This window comes from Rhinatrema bivittatum, chromosome 3 (genome assembly GCF_901001135.1).
Source record: "Rhinatrema bivittatum chromosome 3, aRhiBiv1.1, whole genome shotgun sequence".
NCBI classification, from domain to species: domain Eukaryota; kingdom Metazoa; phylum Chordata; class Amphibia; order Gymnophiona; family Rhinatrematidae; genus Rhinatrema; species Rhinatrema bivittatum.
In genome coordinates, this window is record NC_042617.1 from 450,451,024 (window position 1) to 450,468,021 (window position 16,998).

A 16,998-nucleotide genomic window follows, 5' to 3' on the forward strand; every position below is an offset into this window, starting at 1 on the left:
GCTGACAGCTGCAGCTCCTGTCAAAAAGGAAGAGCTTGGGACGTTCTAGTGTCCCTAGTGCCTCCTTTTACCTCAGGCCCTCATTTGCATACTAAATTGCGCGTTCAGGAGAGTAGCCTGGGCGCGCGTCGGGAGAGCGGGCACTTGCCTCGGAGCACCGGCTCTCCCATGGATTTTACTGTATGTGGGAATGCTGGCAAATTTGGTAAAAGTACTCCAATTGACACAAAACACTGCTGTTAGGGTGATTTTCAACTTATCATGGGGGCTATCTCTAAAGTCCTAAGTTGCACTGGCTCTCAGTTATATATATAGAATTCAGTTTAAGATATATACTATAATATATAAATCAATTATGCAGGAATCTTATGGATTGGCTGGTAAAGTAGACAAATATGTACCTAGTCATACAGTGTGATCGGCCTCTGAAGAATTGTTAAGAATACTCTCTAAAAGTCTATCGGCTAGCCAGAATAAGATTGAGGGCTTATTCCATCATGGCTCCTATTATGTGGAAGAGGTTGCCATTATGGCTTCGCCAGGAGCAAGATTATTTCGATTAGAAAATTGCTGAAAGCAGAATTATTTAAAAGGGTATACGATAATGAAGAAGAGGGAATGCTGAGGTGAAGTGTGACAAAGTGTAAGATTCGTTAATTTTGTAATGATGTTTTTAACTGTTGTTTTTACTGTTTTTGATTTTTTATGTATGTTTTTTAATTAATCCACAATGAACAAAATGGATTTTGCAGAATAAAAGCTGTAAAAATAAATAAAGAAAATACAAAGAAAAAACATTTTGGCCTCTACATCCTGCAAGGCTGCACTAAAATACCTTTTTGGGATATGCAAAGCCACTTGTATGATATAGCCAACATCTGGAATTAGGAAGAGAAAGGGCATGCTGCTGGCATGACATCAACTTGAATTAATGGTGGGAAGCAAAAAGTACCTGCCCAAACTTCAGTCATCACACAGCCTCATTTAAGTATCCACAAAGCTATTCACAAACATCTCCAGCTTGACCTCCAGATCCCACTCAGACTCCACACCTCCACCAGACCGATTAGAGAATTGTACAAAGGATCACTACACATCCCCTCTGCCAAAGCATCTCGCTACACAGCCACCAAAGAACGAGCATTCTCGATAGCAGGTCCCACCCTCTGGAACTCTATCCCACCAGACCTCAGATTGGAACCCTGCTTACAAACATTCCGGAAAAAACTTAAAACGTGGCTTTTCCGCCAAGCTTTCCTATAACAGGTCCAACTTTAAAAACCTTTTTATTTTACTTCCTCGCCAGACATGTACCTAACCCTGCTTTATTCTACACAAAATGGTTATTTATTTATACAAATGGTTATTCTCTCCCTTCCTCTTCCTTCCTGCGTCCAAGTTTTTTATACACCTTGTTAAATGTAACTTTCTGACTCCTGTTAAAGCCCTATTGTTAAACAGTTGATAATGTATGTTAACCCTGGTTTATTGTAAACCGATCTGATATGACTCATGCCATGAAGGTCGGTATATAAAAGAATTAAATAAATAAATAAAATAAATAAATCTTCAGGAGCAGGTACATGCCTCTGTTCACTGGAAACAAGTGGGCAAAGTAAACTATTACCAAGGGCATACTCTGAAACTCTACACATGTTTCGCAGCACACAAATAAAGTTAACTGAATGCATGTCCAAAAATGATGACAAAAAATATAAAACTTTATGGATTTGGAATAAAGATATGGATTGTATTATGTTATCGCTCTTTGAATTTTATGCCTGGAAGCGCAGAACCTTGCCTATAGATTGCAATGGGGATTTTTTTGCCGTTTCTCAGCACCATTGCTCATCTGCCCTTCCTGTGTCTGTGAGATCCTCATTTTTGAGTACTATGGTTATACCCTGACTAGCAAGAAACTGGGGCCTCTTTTTTTCCCCCTGCTACCCACTGTAGAAAGTGCTAACAGGGCCACTGTCACTCTTACTCCTGCTAGTATTTTTCTCTTGGCCAAAGGAGGCCCAGGTTTGCTGTATGTACCAGATTCTTATTGCGGTCATGAAGATGATGGTGATAATTTGGGGGCTGGAATAATGATTGGGAAATCACCTGCTGTCTTCTAAGAGTCTGTGGATCCACTTGTGGTAATTCTTTCTTTCTCCAGAGCCTTTTCTTTTGGATGTAACTGATGCTACTATTTGTTTTGCCAAACTCTGTCAGCATATATTAAGCAGTACTAGTGTCAGTATACTCAATGTTACCAAGTATAGTGTCTTTTGTTAATTTGCAAAACAAACTGTGCACACAATAAACAATTTTACATTTATTTAAAGTGACATATTCCAACAGCTAAATGTAGAATATTTTTTTCTACCTTTGCTTCTAAGTATTCTTTTACCAACTCTTCTCTGCTTTCATTTTATCAGTGATTATCTGGTTCTCTTTTCTCTCCTATTTCTCTTCTACTTTTCCATCTTCCACCATTGTCTTGTGATATCTCTCTTTCAGTACATTCCTCTTCAGCTCTTTTGGCTCCTTCCATCCCTCCCCATGTCTTTTCTTTAACCCTAATCCATCCAGCTTCTCCTCTGACCCTCCATCTTTTCATTTCCCTCTCTAATCTTCACTGCCTCCCACCCCCCATACCCCTCCACTACATATTACCTTCTATGTCTTTGCCCCATCCCAGTCCTCCATCTTCCTGTTTTTCTCTCACTTCACCCATTTCCCTCCTATTTCCATCTCTGCTTCTCTACTGTCATCCATCTCTCACTTTTTTGTTCAGCCCCAAGTTCCCCCCATCTCTCATTATCTCCGGGCCTCAGGAGACAAGAGGGGGAGCGGACGGACCGGGAGTCTGCTTCTTCTCCCTCTCCCGGGGCGCCGAGGCTCTCTCCCAGGCCCCGCCCCCTGCGCGACAACTCCGACCCAGGAGTTCTGGCACTCACGCTGCACTATCCGCGCGCCGCACCTGCACGGCCGAGCCTCTGCTGGGCTCCCCCACAGCGGAGCGGTGACGTCGCCGAGACCAGCGCTGTGTCCGAGCTGGGCAGCAGGCGCGCGCGCGTGACCTCCCCCCCCCCCACCCTGCGGCGCCACCCCCACTCTCGCGCTTTACACCTCCTCTGCTGCCGAAGAGCGCGACTGGCACCCAGAGCTGGGCACCGGGGGACACTGAAGTAGACAGCCGTCTCGGCGCGCGCAGGTGAGAGCACATTCCCGCACGAGCATTTGCAAACTTGCAGCCAGTGGTGGCGATGGAATGCATAAGCCCTGGGAACTGTCCGAAGGACTGACTCCGGAGTGCTGCTGCGCGCAGCGCCTGAGTCAGTAGCGGACGAACCTCAGAGAGTCCGAAGTATGAACCGGTTCCTTCCCTAGCGTCTAGGGATTGGCATTGGCAACATAGAGATGAAGTTGTAGATTAGATATGCATACCCTTGCGTTTTATTAATATTAATTAATGTGTTTTATTCATATTAATTTGTTGAGCATTATCGTTGCAACCCACGAGTTGGTGAGGCGGGAAGTTTCTGAGTCTGGGGCGCTTGCTTTGCATCGGGAGGGCGCAAGACTCAGTCCAAAGCGAGCAGGGCAGCTTCGCATTTCAGCGCTAACTGCCCCCCCCCCTCCCCCTCCTTTCTCTACAGTAATCTACAGAGAAGAGTGAAAGACGTGAACATGTCCGAGTTCTGGCTGATTTCTGCTCCTGGGGATAAAACGAACCTGCAGGCCCTGGAGAGGATGAACACAGTGACTTCCAAAGCCAATCTGTCCTGTAACTCCAAATTCCTCATCCCAGACCTGAAGGTAAAGCAGGAGGCACTGGCATGCCATTCCCTTCTTGACAGAGGGGCCTCTCAGCTACGCACTCTACACTGTGGCAAAAGAAAAAAAAATGTTACTGAAGGAAAGTGTTTTGTTTTATTCAAAACAGGATTCTGTTTATTAAAGCAGCACTCCCGTGCCCATAGGAAAACCAAATCTTAAAGCTCTGCAGTGCTGAGTTTTCAAAACTTTTAAGGGTTGTAAAAATAAAATAGTTTATGCCCCAAAATTATGTCTTAGTTTTCCTTGTATTGAAAATAGTGGTGAAGTTCCTTTTCCCACTTTTTAGTGATAGAACATTGCAGGCATTTTTTTTATGACGGGAATTATATTATGTTTGTTGCACCTAATAGTTCTTCATTCCAAAAGAAGGATGAAAAATGGAAAGAGAGACTAATGGTTGAGTAAGCAGTCATACACCCATCTTGTGAAATCTTTCCATTGACAGAAAGGCACCACAAATTTAAAGCGAAACACTGCTAATTTTTTGTTTGTAAAGTGTACTTATTTTAATATGCACAACATTGCACAAGTAAGGAAAGAATTGCAGAACAATTCATATGAGCACCTTTCCCCCCTAAAACTAGATCCATAAGTTTAAAGGGAAAAAGTAATTTTTTTTCAGTTTTGGACTCAATCTATACATTTTCTGGGAAAGCATTATTTTGATTTCTATAGCTATGCCTATTCTGAAAATGTAGTTGCTTCAGGAGATATGTAGACATACATTTTCATAAGCATTTTTTTATTTTAAGCAAAAAGTGCTAAAAAGTACTGTTAAGAGCATTATTACGATATATCAAACTGTACTTCTCTATATGTGTAAAGTATACAGTGTTTGGTCTGTTGCAGGTGGGGACTTTAGATGCTCTTGTTGGTCTCTCCGATGAGTTGGGGAAACTTGATATCTTTGCTGAAAGGTAAAATAGAACTTATTTACTCCATACAAATGAGGACCTGACATTGTTTTTACAGTACACAGCACTCTTGCTCAGACCGGACTTATGCTTGCTTACACCTGGTGCTAGAACTCAGCTCAGGTGGATCAGTTTGGTTTGACCAGTGCGGAAACCAGAATGTTAGTATATGAGATGCTGGAAGAATGTGCATAGTCTTGTTTGCCAGTGAAGGTCAGTGGGGTTTAGTTTTGAGGCAGGCTATTTTTCTGCAATGCAAGATGCAAGAAAGCAGATTTAAAGAATCATTTTTATGCTGTGCTGTGCAAAACTCTGTTGCACAATATTTAGATGTCCAGTATGTGTCAGTTACATTATTGCATTAACATTTTTTATTTTTAGTCTTTTTCCCTCATGGCACCCTGCAGCCCTTACATTTTGTTCAGCTGTCATGCTGGTTTTTTTTTTGCATTTCCTTTAAGACATACTGTTGATTGTTGAGATATTTTTGCATGCGGAAACAGATGTAGTCCTTATCTTGAGATTTCTCTTCCTGCCTGATCCCTTCTGTGATATGATAATCTAAGATTTCTATCACGGTTGCATTCACATGGAAGTTAACTGACATGTTCCAGACATTCTGAAATCACTGACTGGTAGAAGCAGGAGTTTAGTCTTTTGCCATTCTTCTCTTCTGTGTTGTCTCCCTCTGTCCAATAAAAAAAAAAAGCATAGTTACATTATACTCTTTTTATAATTAGTTTGAAACTACATGGTTGGCATAAAATATGCACTGTATTTCTACTACATTTTCATGAGTGTTAATTTAAAGCTGTAGGGCTTGGGTGATATGGTCATAGGTTGAAGAAGATCCAGAGGTTTCTGGCAGTTTTGATCCGGCAGTTTCTTATAAGAAAATAGTGCCGGGCGGGCCCTGAGACTTGAACCATTTTGACATCACAATTAGCACCAATTTCAGGGCCATCCAGCATAATTTTAAAAAGGATTCTGGCAGGGCAGGAGCGAGTGGGGAAATTCTCCTGCCCCTTTCTTGTGCCTAGACCCCATGGAAGGGTAAAGTGAGTGCCGGGGATCTTCCCTGGCCCCTGAAGATTTATTGAGGGGGTTGGAGGGGCGACAGAGGAGGCTGGAAAGGCCCCAGGAAGCAGCATTGGAGTTTGAGGAGGCCCCATTTCAATATGTATATATATATTTTGTTTTGGGGTGGTTTTGTTTTAATGTTCATTTTGGGTCGGCAAACAAATCAAACTGAAATAAACATTATGACAAAACAAAAATACAACTCCTCCTCCTTTTCACTCCCCGAAAAGAAAAAATGAACTGCAATGAAAACATTTTGGCTAAACATCCCAGACACATAAGCCTGCATCAGTAGCTGTCTTACCTTGGACCAGCCTGATGGGACAGTGACAGTGCTGGGCACTGTTATACGGAGGCACCTGAGTTTGATTCCTGCCTCAGGTCTTCCACTCCCTGAGTCAGCCAAGCTGGGGAACCATAGTCATCATGCAAGGGCAACAAGAAAGTGGTGCTGGTCGTTTTTATATCACATTCGGCACTGATCTCAGCGCCCACCAACACTATTTTTAGAAAGATTCTGGTGGGGCAGGAGCCAGTGGAAATCCTGCCTGTCCCTTTCTTGTACCTGGACCCCCCCATGGGAGGGGTAAGAAAGAGAGAGAGAGAAACAGAAAGGAAAAGAACATCAGTTTACCCAAAAGGTACTGGGAGGGCTCAGGGAGGAAGGGTACCTGCCCCAAAGAGGTTACCTACCTGGGAAGAATGTGGAGAAAGTGAAAAGAGACTGAGTTTGTTTTTTGTGCTATTTTGGACTTTTGAGTTACAGTAAGTTGGAGCATTGCCACTGGTGTTTCCAGATTTCTGGATTTTGTTTTTCCTGCTACCAGTTTCAGAAAGGACTTTAGTTTTGAACAACAGCTTGAGCATCGGAGTAGTGATTCGTGAAGAGACTGGGTTGTAAGAGCAGAAGGACCCCAGCATGAATAAAATCCTAAGGGTCTTGAAAAGTCAGTCATGGGGATTTGCGTGGTCTGTGACTCTCCTTAAATGCCCCTGTGCCCGAGAGCTGACTGGGACAATGGTTACATGCACATTATGAAGCGTGCCTGAAATGATCAGAGTTGATCTAGCTTTGTACCCTACTCAAATTCCTTATATACCCAGTACTGCCACTCACTCTCTAAGGATTTCTAGTATGCCACTGGGAATGGATGCTATTGATTCTGACAGTGCCCTCGAAAGCTCATGCTTTAATAAATTGGTTTCTCTATAAGGTGCCACTCGACTCCTGTCATTGTTGATTCTGATGTTATTGTTCATGGAATTAGGTTGAAGGAAGACTGTTATTAGCTATTTATACTTTGATGTAATGTTTTATAGTTAAATCTTTTTATTTATTTATCAAACAGCAATACATAACATGATGCTGGGTTACCGATGGGCTCTTATCGGTGACCAGCTTGAACAATAATCAATACAATAAGTCAAGTATCCCATAAACCCCCTCTCCCCCTAGCCCTACATGCAGTTTAGAGCAGAGGTCGACTAACTAACAAAACAACATATAAAAAACAGCCCTTCTGTGATTCTATTGGTCAAGACATGGAGATATTTTGTCTCTTTATTGAAGTTGGGGAGTAAGATCTCTCAATTTTTAACTTTAAAGGGAAATAAGGCTTTTTTTTTTAACCAATGGGCTACCTAAGGTTTGAGGAATATTTCACAGTTCTTTGATGAGGAAGCACATATTCAGACTTTTCAAATGCTAATGTCTGGATATGATTTGGAACAAAAGCATTTTTATGCTTATTTGCAGACCAGACATTACATACACTCATTGCAGCTGAAGGATTGGACACAATCGTTATACAACAATTCTTAGTGCTTGGGAAAAAGAATTGGGAACTACTTTTAGTCAAGATCAACATGCCAAGCTGTTTAAAAGAATATGCTCATTCACTTGTAATGTAAACCTTTAGGAATTGCAATTCAAATTCTTGATGCATTATTACCAGTATATTTATTTATTTATTTTATTTATTTTTAATTTTTATATACCGAAGTTCTAGTAGGGACTACAAATCACTCCGGTTTACATAAAACGAAGAACTGCTCAACAGATAGCGGAGCTTTACATGGAACCGTATAACATATGGAACAGAATAACTGGTTGACAATTTAACATAGTGCTAAATAAAGTGATAATATTTTAACTGGTAATAAATAAAGAAATATAATTTTTTATATAAGAAGTATAACTATTTAATGTAGCAATAAATATAAATATAAGCAATGCCTAATATATATATGAAATAAAGTGAATTTTATTTCATATTTATTTATATTTCATATTTATTTATTTATATTTCATATTTATTTATTCACAGCAGAGGGCATTTAATATGAGTATTTCTACCACTGGCCAATGTAATAAATATCAGGCAGCATTAGGGACTTTAGGCCACCTTTTTTGGGACGTTTGAAGATTGCATCTTTTTGGCATTCTATAATAAGTTATGTTTCTACATCCACTGGAATAATATTCCCTTTTCAAGCTAAAATACTTCTTTTGGATGTTCATCCTGACGATCTTGGTACTGATCATTTTCACACCTTATAGGTGGGTAAAATACTTTTAAAAGCAAAAAAATGTACTTTACAATGCTGGCTTGTACCTAATCCCCCAACGATAACATTGTGGAAGAATCAAGTTCATCAGCTTTGTATTTTTGAAAAGTATATAGAGCGGATGGATATTTTCCAGAGAAGGAAAGATTTCTAACGTGTTTGGGACCCCTAGATTCAATCATTGTCTCCTTGTGCGAAGTTGATTTAATGTTTTATAAGTTGACAGAACCCTTGAATTGATAATGACCTTAATTTGTGGTTGGAATTGCATCCCTTCTATTTTGACTAGTGTGCAATTAAAGGTTAAATTATTTAAACCTCCCCATTTGCGGGAATATTGGTCTTTTATTTTTTTATGTTAGGCAGGAATAAATCCAGGGCTCAGTTTGTGGGGGAACGGCCTGGAATTTTCTGGCACTTCTTGTCATGCTTAAGAGGGTGTTCTGCTCCAGCACCTGCAGGGAAGAGAAGGGGATGGGTTGAGCATGGAACACGCAGAGAAGAAAACAGCCAATGTTTATAGTTTATAGTTTACTGATTTTATAGACCGTCACATCAGCCGTAGCCTTCACAAAAGTGTACAAATTATAATTAGAATAAGAAATACAATAATCCAGCCCCTTTTCTCTTATTCCCCGTCTATCCCCACCTCTTGCATGGAAGTAGAAGGGAAAGGGGTGATGCTGAGAAGCAGACACATTGCAGAGCAAAGAACAGACTCAGAAAAAGGGTTTGAATTAGCACAAGTTTGAAACTTGGGAGCAGTAGTGCTAATTGTCAAGGCTTCAATGGCACTAACAGCTCACAGCTTTCAAATTTATGCTAATTCAACCCCTTTTGGTTACCATTAGCGAGGGTTTAATTCCTGACAGAACAATCCAGAACGTCATTCCGCCACTTTTTTCTGGGACCCATGAAAGCGGAGCAAAGCTGGCAGCGTATATCAGTTCTAGATCCCTTGAGGAAACAACAGAGGCAGTAGTTGCATGGTTATTTATGGCCTCCCCCCCCCCCCCCCTCCATCCTTGGAGGAAACAGAGATCAGAGAGTTTACGGCTGAGACAAGGGCAGCCGCATGGCTCTGATTCCTGTATGTGTGAGTGTGAGAAAGTTCACACCTGGCCCTGGTGCCGTCCCTTTACACAGGTCACTCCTAGCCCCGCCTCTACTGTTCCACTTCCTTTTTGTCTACAAAGTAAGCCCTGAGTAAATCTCTGTTTTGCTGTTTTCTACAGTCACTGACAACGTCTCTTGCATACTTCCAAACTTCTGTTATCCGTTCCATGCTTACCTTAAGAACATAAGAACATGCCATACTGGGTCAGACCAAGGGTCCATCAAGCCCAGCATCCTGCTTCCAACAGTGGCCAATCCAGGCCATAAGAACCTGGCAAGTACCCAAAAACTAAGTCTATTCCATGTTACCGTTGCTAATGGCAGTGGCTATTTTCTAAGTCAACTTAATTAATAGCAGGTAATGGACTTCTCCTCCAAGAACTTATCCAATCCTTTTTTAAACACAGCTACACTAACTGCACTAACCACATCCTCTAGCAACAAATTCCTGAGTTTAATTGTGCGTTGAGTAAAAAGGAACTTTCTCCAATTAGTCTTAAATGTGCCACATGCTAACTTCATGGAGTACCCAGTAGTCGTTCTATTATCCGAAAGAATAAATAACCGATTTACATCTACCCGTTCTAGACCTCTCATGATTTTAAACACCTCTATTTATTTATATTTATTTATTTATTTATTTATTTATTTATTTAAGGTTTTTATATACCGGCAATCATGAGCACATATCTTGCTGGTTTACATGGAACGGGAGTGCATTAAATACAACAACTAGAACTGTGGTGATCGAAGGAGCAGTTACAAATAACAAGGGTAGCAGAACTTGGATAAGAAGGAAGAGATAGGAAAGAATAAACGGTTGAACGGTATACAAATAAATTAAATGCTATGTAAAAATGGCATGATTAATGGCTGAATATTTGAAGTCCTTGGTTTGTATCTATAACGTGATATTAGATTGTGTCTGGGAAAGCTTGCTTGAATAACCATCATATCCCCCCTCATATCATATCCCCCCTCATATCCCCCCTCATATCATATCCCCCCTCATATCATATCCCCCCTCATATCCCCCCTCATATCATATCCCCCCTCATATCATATCCCCCCTCAGCCATCTCTTCTCCAAGCTGAAAAGTCCTAACCTCTTCAGCCTTTCCTCATAGGGGAGCTGTTCCATTCCCCTTTATCATTTTGGTAGCCCTTCTCTGTACCTTCTCCATCGCAATTATATCTTTTTTGAGATGCGGCGACCAGAATTGTACACAGTATTCAAGGTGCGGTCTCACCATGGAGCGATACAGAGGCATTATGACATTTTCCGTTCTATTAACCATTCCCTTCCTAATAATTCCTAACATTCTATTTGCTTTTTTGACTGCTGCAGCACACTGAGCTGACGATTTTAAAGTATTATCCACTATGATGCCTAGATCTTTTTTCCTGGGTGGTAGCTCCTAATATGGAACCTAACATTGTGTAACTACAGCAACGGTTATTTTTCCCTATATGCAACACCTTGCACTTGTCCACATTAAATTTCATCTGCCATTTGGATGCCCAATCTTCAAGTCTTGCAAGGTCCTCCTGCAATGTATCACAGTCTGCTTGTGATTTAACTACTCTGAATAATTTTGTATCATCTGCAAATTTGATAACCTCACTCGTCGTATTCCTTTCCAGATCATTTATATATATATTGAAAAGCACCGGTCCAAGTACAGATCCCTGAGGCACTCCACTGTTTACACTTTTCCACTGAGAAAATTGACCATTTAATCATACCCTCTGTTTCCTGTCTTTTAACCAGCTTGTAATCCACGAAAGGACATCGCCTCCTATCCCATGACTTTTTAGTTTTCCTAGAAGCCTCTCATGAGGGACTTTGTCAAACGCCTTCTGAAAATCCAAATACACTACATCTACCGGTTCACCTTTATCCACATGTTTATTAACCCCTTCAAAAAAAATGAAGCAGATTTGTTAGGCAAGACTTCCCTTGGGTAAATCCATGTTGACTATGTTCCATTAAATCATGTCTTTCTATATGCTTTACAATTTTGTTCTTGAGAATGGTTTCCACTATTTTTCCCGGCACTGAAGTCAGGCTTACTGGTCTATAGTTACCTGGATCACCCCTGGAGCCTTTTTTAAATATTGGGGTTACATTGGCCACCCTCCAGTCTTCAGGTACAATGGATGATTTTAATGATAGGTTACAAATTTTAACTAACAGATCAGAAATTTCATTTTTGAGTTCCTTCAGAACCCTAGGATGCATACCATCCGGTCCATCCAAGCTCTATTGTTTGGGGGAATTTCAGTGGATGCACAGAGTTAGAGAACTGGAGGTGCAGGATTTATATTGACATTCTGTCCCTTCCTATAAATTCCAGACTTCACTCTCATAGCCATATAGAATTAGTTGAATGAGGCTATCAAATAATTTTATAGTAGTTTTACTAGAAGGGTGAAACTGGCCAGCTTTTTAAAATTACGCAGAAGCCCCTTTGGACTTTTTTATTAACACTTTTTTTTAACCAATTTTAAAGCAGGATCCATGCTATAGAGGTGGGTATGATGAAGAAATGTCATTTTGGCTCTCCCCCCCCCCCCCAAAAAAAAACCCTTCTTCTGTCTAGAGATGCCACTGATTTTCTGTGACCTTAAGCATTAGTACAAGAAGGATTAAGGGGGGGGGGATGCTGGAAAGGCACACAAATGCATTGGCCCCTGGGCGCCGGAGACCCTTGGAACGCCACTGGGTGTGAACCATATGGGGCCGCTAGCGGTGGCAAAGAGGAGTGGAGATTTGGTGGGCCGCGAGCAGTGCCCAACCTCCTCACAACCCAGAAAACCACACAGCCGGTGGGCGTGATCGAGAACGATGTAAGAGTCGGGGCCGAGACCGGGGGGGGGGGGGGGGGCGCAAGGGAGACGGCTTGCCTAGGGCGCCTAATCCCCTTGCACCAGCCCTGGGAGTAGAAGAACTTTGTTGGAGGGAAAAGAGGAAGACAATGGTGCGCACACACAGGTAAATCATAAAGTCAGCACCCATGTAGTGGCTTATGTTGAAAGAGTGGTGGTCTTAGTTCTTTTTCCCAGTAAACAGATGTCTATATCACTATAAAAAATACCATCATAGTTTGACCCTAATCAGCACCCTTCTGAGCAGAGAGGTGTTCCCTCCAGAGCAGGACTGAGGCACACTGACGGGCTGTTGAAAGGAAATTTGCACTGCCACTGTTTGCACTGTACCTGTTCTCTGGATAAATGGTGGGCTGTCAATCAAGAACCTTTCAAAAGCACTACAAAATTCACAAGAAACAACAAAGAAAAAAGAAATGGACCGAACACGCAGCATGCTTAGCAATGAAAAAGGTAAGAGGAAAACAAGTGATCAAATAGGGTCCACGGTATTATAGATAGTAGGAAAATTTGGGCCTAGCACTCTTTACTACCAGTCTGGGTTTCAATTTTTGTGTATGAATACCTAAAGAAAAGAAGTTCATAGGGACCATATGCCAAGATGTCTTCTAATTGCTTGTTACAAAATACATATATGTTATTAGCATGATTTTACCATCATATCCTATCTAACATTTGGTATTTACAATAGTATAGTGGTTAATGAAAGCAACATTTGATAGCTCTGGAATGGGAATCAGGGAAATAGTTATTTATTTATTTAGATTTGATATATCACCTCATGGCAATCTCTAGATGGTTTGCAATAAAAATCATATACAGCATAAAAACAAAATCATTAAAAATAGCAATAAAATACAAAAGCAGTACAAACAGAACAGCAAACATAACACAGCAAGAATATAAAATAACCCATACCAGTATATTGTCTTAGTATCTCATTTCATTAGTTCTCCTACCTTAACAATAACCTATAAGTATTTCAGCTAATGGCTCCAGACATGACTTTGATCCTCCGTTTCCTGATGTTCCAGGTTCCTTGATGTCCTGCTCCTGTGTCTTTGTCTTCAGCGCTCTTGAGCCTTCTGGTACCTGTTAGGCCGGGGGAGCCTCGGATGATGTCTTGCCCGAGCGTGGACTAGCCTACAGGTGGACGTGTGTTCTGTGCTCCTGAGCAGTCATGCCCTGCCAGCCGTTGGTGGAGCTTCGGACGACATTGGCTCCGTCGGAGTTCTGCTTCGACTGGATCCTTCCCTGCACTTGTCCCGCTCCCAGCGTGGTCCATGCCCAGCCTCCTCGGGCTGTGTAGGGCGTGCAGTGGGACAGAGTGGTCCGCGACTCAGTCCCGCGGGTGGGCTGAGTAGGGCGCCCTGAGAGACAGTGCCAATGTCCTTCCGCCCAGCTTCTCGTCTCGTCTGGACTTCGTCAGTTCCTCGTCTTGTCCTGGATGCCGTTGCATCACTCTTGGTATCATGTCTTGTTCCTGATGTCGTTGCATCGACCCTGGTTCGGGATGCCATCGCATCGACCAGTGGTCCGTGATGTCTTCACATCAGCTTTGGTGTCAAGTCTTCGTCCGCAATGCCGTTGCATCGATCCTGGTGTCATGTCTTCGTCCGCGATGCTGTAGCATCGATCCTGGTGTCATGTCTTCAGGTCAAGGCCCGTCTGCCCTCGACCTCAGGCCAGACCTGCTGCTCCATGCTGTTTCATGCAGCAGGTCTGTAAGGGCTTGGAATGGTCGGAGGACCATTCACATTCCAACATCATCTGTTGTTGGCCATGGGAGCTTGCCGGCCTGGCAGAGGGTAAGACCGTCAGCCTGGTGGAACACGCCGTCAACCCTCGGTTTGGTCCTGGATCCGTCTGGGGTCAGGCTGAGGCCCAAGGGCATACTAAAACAACCGTTACGTAACAGAATGCAAAGCCTTTCGAGGCCGATCTCAACAGAATGCAAGGCCTTTCGAGGCCATCTCTCTCAACAGAATGCAAGGCCATGTGCCCGACGGTGGTGCTTCACCGATGGATCCGCCTTGTTTTTGAGTCTTGTTTGTTCCTGGACTGGTTATGGGACCTAAAAGTTTTTTCAGGATTTTTTATGTCCTCGACCCGCTGGAGGTGCCAGTTTTGCCACTGTTACGACCTACTGGAGGCGCCAGCTGTCTGGATTTTTTTTTAACGACTTGCAGGAGGCGCCTGCATCCAGACCTTTTTGTAATTCTGTTTCCAGTGTTGGGGTTTTTACGACCTGCAGGAGGCGCCTGCACCCCTACTGGGTTCCCTCCCCCAGGTCTTTTTGGTGTTTCGTGGTGCTTCTTGTCTGGGTCTTGTTTGTTGTTTGTTGTGTCTTGTTGTTTGTTGGTTGCTCGTTTGTCCTGTTCTCTGTTTATTCATTGTCTGTTTTGTTTTCCGCTTGTGCTTCCCGGTTATGTGTTTCCCGTCTCCTCGTTCCCGTGTTTTGTTCCCTCGTTTCCCTTCTCTCACTCTTCGCTCTTTCGCCCTTCACTCCTTCGCTTTCCGCTCTCTCGCTCTTTGTTCTTTTGCTCTTTGAGCTCCCTTGCTCTCCGCTCCCTCATTTGTGTTTGTTGTATTGTCGGTCGCGTGGTCACCGTTCGCTTGGTCGCGGCTCGCGTGGTCACCGTTCACTCGGTCGCTGCTCGTGCGGTCACCGTTCGCTCGGTCGCTGCTTGCGTGGTCACCGTTCGCTCAGTCGCTGCTCACGCGGTCACCGTTCGCCCGGTCTCTGCTCGCGCGGTCACCGTTCGTCCGGTCACCGCTCGCTCGGTCTCATGTTCCCTCGGTCTCGTGTTCCCTCGGTCTCGTCTGCTCTTGGTCTCGTGCTCTTTGGTCTCTCGTTGTTGTCTTCTTGTGTCTGTGTTTCTACTGTTCTTGCTTTGTTGATTTCCTGTTGCTTTGCTTTGTTCATTCTGTCCACGGATTTACCAGCTTCCATTTTTTGGACCCTCGAATCCCTCCATCCAGTATAGACTGATACCCTTATCCTCGAACTGTTGATAGGAGGTTTGAGGAGGGGGGCGTTGAGGAGGGGGTATTGTTATGAATCCCTCTGCCCGCGGGTCTCCCGCGAGCAGGCTCACTCACCCCATGCTGCTTTCTGCCCGACGTGGCTGGTGCCACCAGAGTCTGGCCTCCCACGTGGCCGGAGCCGCGGACTTTGTGCTCCCCTGTGGCCCGGAGGCCATCCATCGCGGCCGGAGCTGCGGGCCTTTTGCCCTCTTCAGCGCGGCCGGGAACACCGCCATCGTCAGCTCCTCTTCGCGGCACAGAAGCCGCAAGCCCCAGGCTCGAGTAGTGGCTGGAGCCGTGCCCGGGGCCTCCTGCAGCGGCTGGAGCCGCTGCCGTCATCAGGCCTGCTCCTCAGGCCCTGCCCTGCTTCCTCTGCATCTGACGTCGGTGCAGGCCGCTGTCCACGGTCCTGCACAGCTCTCCTGCTCCTTAGGCGCCGGCGCGCGCCTCTCTACAAGATTTAAAGGGCCAGGCACAGGAGGTTTGCTGGCCCCACCTAGGGAGTGGACTTCCTGTACCAGCCCTATAAAAGGGCTGCTCCGTCAGTCAGCCTTTGCCTTGTATCGGAGTTGCTTCACTTTGGAGGCTCCTGCCTGCCAGAGCTCCATCAGGTCTTCATCGTCTTCTCCATGGAGTTCTTGTTGTCACGCCATGTCAAGTTATGTCTTCGTTGCCTGAGGTCCCTGTCCAGGTATCCTGGTGTCTCACTTTGATCCTCCATTTCCTGATGTTCCAGGTTCCTTGATGTCCTGCTCCTGTGTCTTCGTCTTCAGCGCTCATGAGCCTTCTGGTACCTGTTAGGCCGGGGGTCCCTCGGATGATGTCTTGCCCGAGCGTGGACTAGCCTACAGGTGGATGTGTGTCCTGTGGTCCTGAGCTGTCATGCCCTGCCAGCCGTTGGTGGAGCTTCGGACGACATCGGCTCCGTCGTTGGAGTTCTGCTTCGACTGGATCCTTCCCTGCGCTTGTCCCGCTCCCAGCGTGGTCCGTGACCAGCCTCCTCGGGCTGTGTAGGGCGCGCAGTGGGACAGAGTGGTCCACGACTCAGTCCTGCGGGTGGGCTGAGTAGGGCGCCCTGAGAGACAGTGCCAATGTCCTTCCGCCCAGCTTCTCGTCTCGTCCTGGATGCCGTTGCATCACTCTTGGTATTATGTCTTGTTCCTGATGTCGTTGCATCGACCCTGGTCCGGGATGCCGTCGCATCGACCACTGGTCTGTGATGTCTTCGCATCAGCTTTGGTGTCAAGTCTTCATCCGCGATGCCGTTGCATCGATCCTGGTGTCATGTCTTCGTCCGCGATGCCGGTGCATAGATCCTGGTGTCATGTCCTCGTCCGTGATGCCATTGCATCGATCCTGGTGTCATGTCTTCGGGTCAAGGCCAGTCTGCCCTCGACCTCAGGCCAGGCCTGCTGCTCCATGCTGTTTCATGCAGCAGCTCCGAAAGGGCTCGGAATGGTCGGAGGACCATTCACATTCCAACATCATCTGTTGGCCATGGGAGCTTGCCAGCCTGGCAAAGGGTATGACCGTCAGCCATGGTGGAACACGCCGTGAACCCTCGGTTCGGTCC

General features: G+C 44.5%; 1 protein-coding gene across 1 annotated transcript in view; it reads left to right on the forward strand.

The window, feature by feature from the left end:
* The first annotated feature begins 2,916 nt into the window (after nt 1-2,916).
* ATP6V1C2 (ATPase H+ transporting V1 subunit C2) overlaps nt 2,917-16,998 on the forward strand; it is a 177,813-nt gene continuing 163,731 nt past the window's right edge. Inside the window, exons 1-3 of the mRNA XM_029595892.1 lie at nt 2,917-3,205; nt 3,651-3,810; nt 4,681-4,748. Coding sequence (XP_029451752.1) covers nt 3,682-3,810; nt 4,681-4,748 — 197 coding nt within the window. The 5' untranslated portion in view covers nt 2,917-3,205; nt 3,651-3,681. The remainder of the gene's footprint in view (nt 3,206-3,650; nt 3,811-4,680; nt 4,749-16,998) is intronic.